Raw genomic sequence first — 2,217 nt, 5'->3', positions numbered from 1 at the left:
TAGTAACTGTATGCTTCAGCAACAGAGTACCGATGGGCTTCCTCCGAATAGTTCCGGTGGGACGTGAAACTGCTTGTTTTGGAGAGGGCAAGGCAGATTAACTGTTATTTACTCTTCCTTAATTTAGCCTGAGGTACCTGTGGACGGATAAGTGCGAGTTTATCGGCCAAGCTAAGATATGTTTGAAACAGTGTCTCAATAACCGTCTTGTTCATTGTTCTGAGGGTATGGCATTCTGTCGTTGTGTTAAAACTCAGGTAGTATGCTAATTCGTGGTGTTCCATCATGCGATTCAAGAGGGTGCGAGTGCTGCACGTTTGACACAGAGCGAGCTTTTGGACTAGACAATGGACACCATTCATACTGATTTGAGCACCTTTGCACACATTCGGCTTGATATGACAATTCTTTATAAGAGTGACCGACAACATAGTTACGCTGGACTACTGTTGACTACTGTCATGGTGAAGGAGAGGCGAAGACTTTGTTCCCCCCTGTCGTATAGTTGTGTTGCAGCTGGGTGCAGGTGATCTCCCCTAGAAAAAATTACCGTTTCAGGTCAGCAAGTAAACAACTGAAATAGGGATTCAAGATCATTAGTTTTTAAGCAGAAATTCTCAAGTTCTTCTGTTGTCCTCCAGGTTAAAACCTCTCGGAACTAAAATTCGAAAACAGGATGTATTTTTCGTACACTCATCTACCTGAGAGTTTCAGTCGTGAAAAACATGGAAAAACACACTGTCATATGACTGGGTTGCGGGGAGTACGTCACCTAGCAAGCAGAAGTCGATATTAAATAACAGTGGTGATAGTAGCTGTTGTCCAACAGGTTTACTTTGGACCTAGCATTGCAGCCCCAGTACGCAAAATAACGTCAATCGCCGTTCCAAGCCAAAGAGCACTGAAGTGCAATCCCGTAAAGTACAACTGAGGTGTTGTTCACAAGCGTCTATCCGTAAGCAATTTTCGCCAGCCTTGTGAGAAAACCTCTCTCTCAATGAGCGGAAGAAAACTAACTTATATTACTTACAAGCAAAGGATGTAAAAATGAGTTTACCTGAACAACTAGGCTAAACTGCAGGGTGAGAAAGCAAGGCAACGTAGGGATCTCACAGCATTTTTAATAAAAAGATAGCATGCGTTTGAAACCTGACCATTTTAGACGCGACGGCACTGTGCAACACGGTTTCTATTTGGGAGACGCGCGCACTCACCGGTCACAATAGACTCAGTGATTCACTTCAGTATGTTGTGCGTCTCAATTCTAAAGAGAGGCTCTTAAGCAGAGCATCCCACCTTAAGCCTGATTAGTCGAAAGTACTGAATGAACCCGAGCATTAGACCCTAGTGCAATCGTTACGGGAATTGGGGTCACTTAAGATATCTGAAAGGAAATAAACGAATGTCATTTGAAATATGAGGCAGTGCACACGCGCGCGACAGCTAGTGATACCCACATATAACAAACAAGTGGGCCCATCCAGGCCCCAAATTAGGCCTACCTGGAAAGTGACGCCTTGTAGACACAGTCCAGTCTGTGGGACTAAGAAACCGGTGGCAATCACCGGGGCCGAGGTATATTACACATTGGTACAACTGTCGATCCTTTTGTCTGGTAGTCGAGGGTGGTGTACCGAGAAATTCTTTGAGGGAGTAATTCACGCCCTTGATCTGTTCAAGGACGTCGTGAGTCGGATCAAAAGTACCGAAGCGTAAGACCTGTCCGTCAGCAGGACTAACCTGAAAGGGGAAGTTACAAAAGTTAAAACAAAGTACGAGCAGGTGCAATAGTACAATCGTACAGTTTTGTGCCAAGGTGGAGGTTAGTAAGTGATTCTATCCAGAGACCTGGTCCACGAAAACTTATCCATACATCTTGATACGTAGACTTACAGTTGTACACATGGGTCTTTTAAAACGTTGTGGATGGACTCTTCATTAGCTCATCCTAAGCTTAAGCGTTGACAACTGGGATCAGTTAACACTAGCATAGGGTGGCTGTCAAAACAGCGCACGGTTTGTGGTAGTTCCCTCTTGCGAACAACTGGGAGAAGCAACAAATAAGAGTTCGGAGTTAACTGACCCGTCAGAGCGTCAGATACACCAATCGGACGAGTGGCCTCTCTCAGGGACTATGTAAAAGTTACTGTTAGTATTTCGCTGTTACGGAACTGAGGTATTCATAGGCGTTATCAGCGAAAGCAACTGAACAATCGC

General features: G+C 44.7%; 1 protein-coding gene across 1 annotated transcript in view; it reads right to left on the bottom strand.

The window, feature by feature from the left end:
- The window catches only part of T265_01221 (hypothetical protein), a gene marked incomplete at both ends in the record, with an annotated part of 13,115 nt that overhangs the window by 2,038 nt on the left and 8,860 nt on the right, over positions 1–2,217 (bottom strand). The window contains one exon of the mRNA XM_009165206.1: positions 1,503–1,740. Coding sequence (XP_009163470.1) covers positions 1,503–1,740 — 238 coding nt within the window. The remainder of the gene's footprint in view (positions 1–1,502; positions 1,741–2,217) is intronic.

Source organism: Opisthorchis viverrini, assembly GCF_000715545.1.
Source record: "Opisthorchis viverrini unplaced genomic scaffold opera_v5_13, whole genome shotgun sequence".
NCBI lineage: Eukaryota > Metazoa > Platyhelminthes > Trematoda > Opisthorchiida > Opisthorchiidae > Opisthorchis > Opisthorchis viverrini.
The sequence above is the reverse complement of the archived record's forward strand: the minus strand, read 5'-3'. Positions and strand labels throughout refer to the sequence as shown.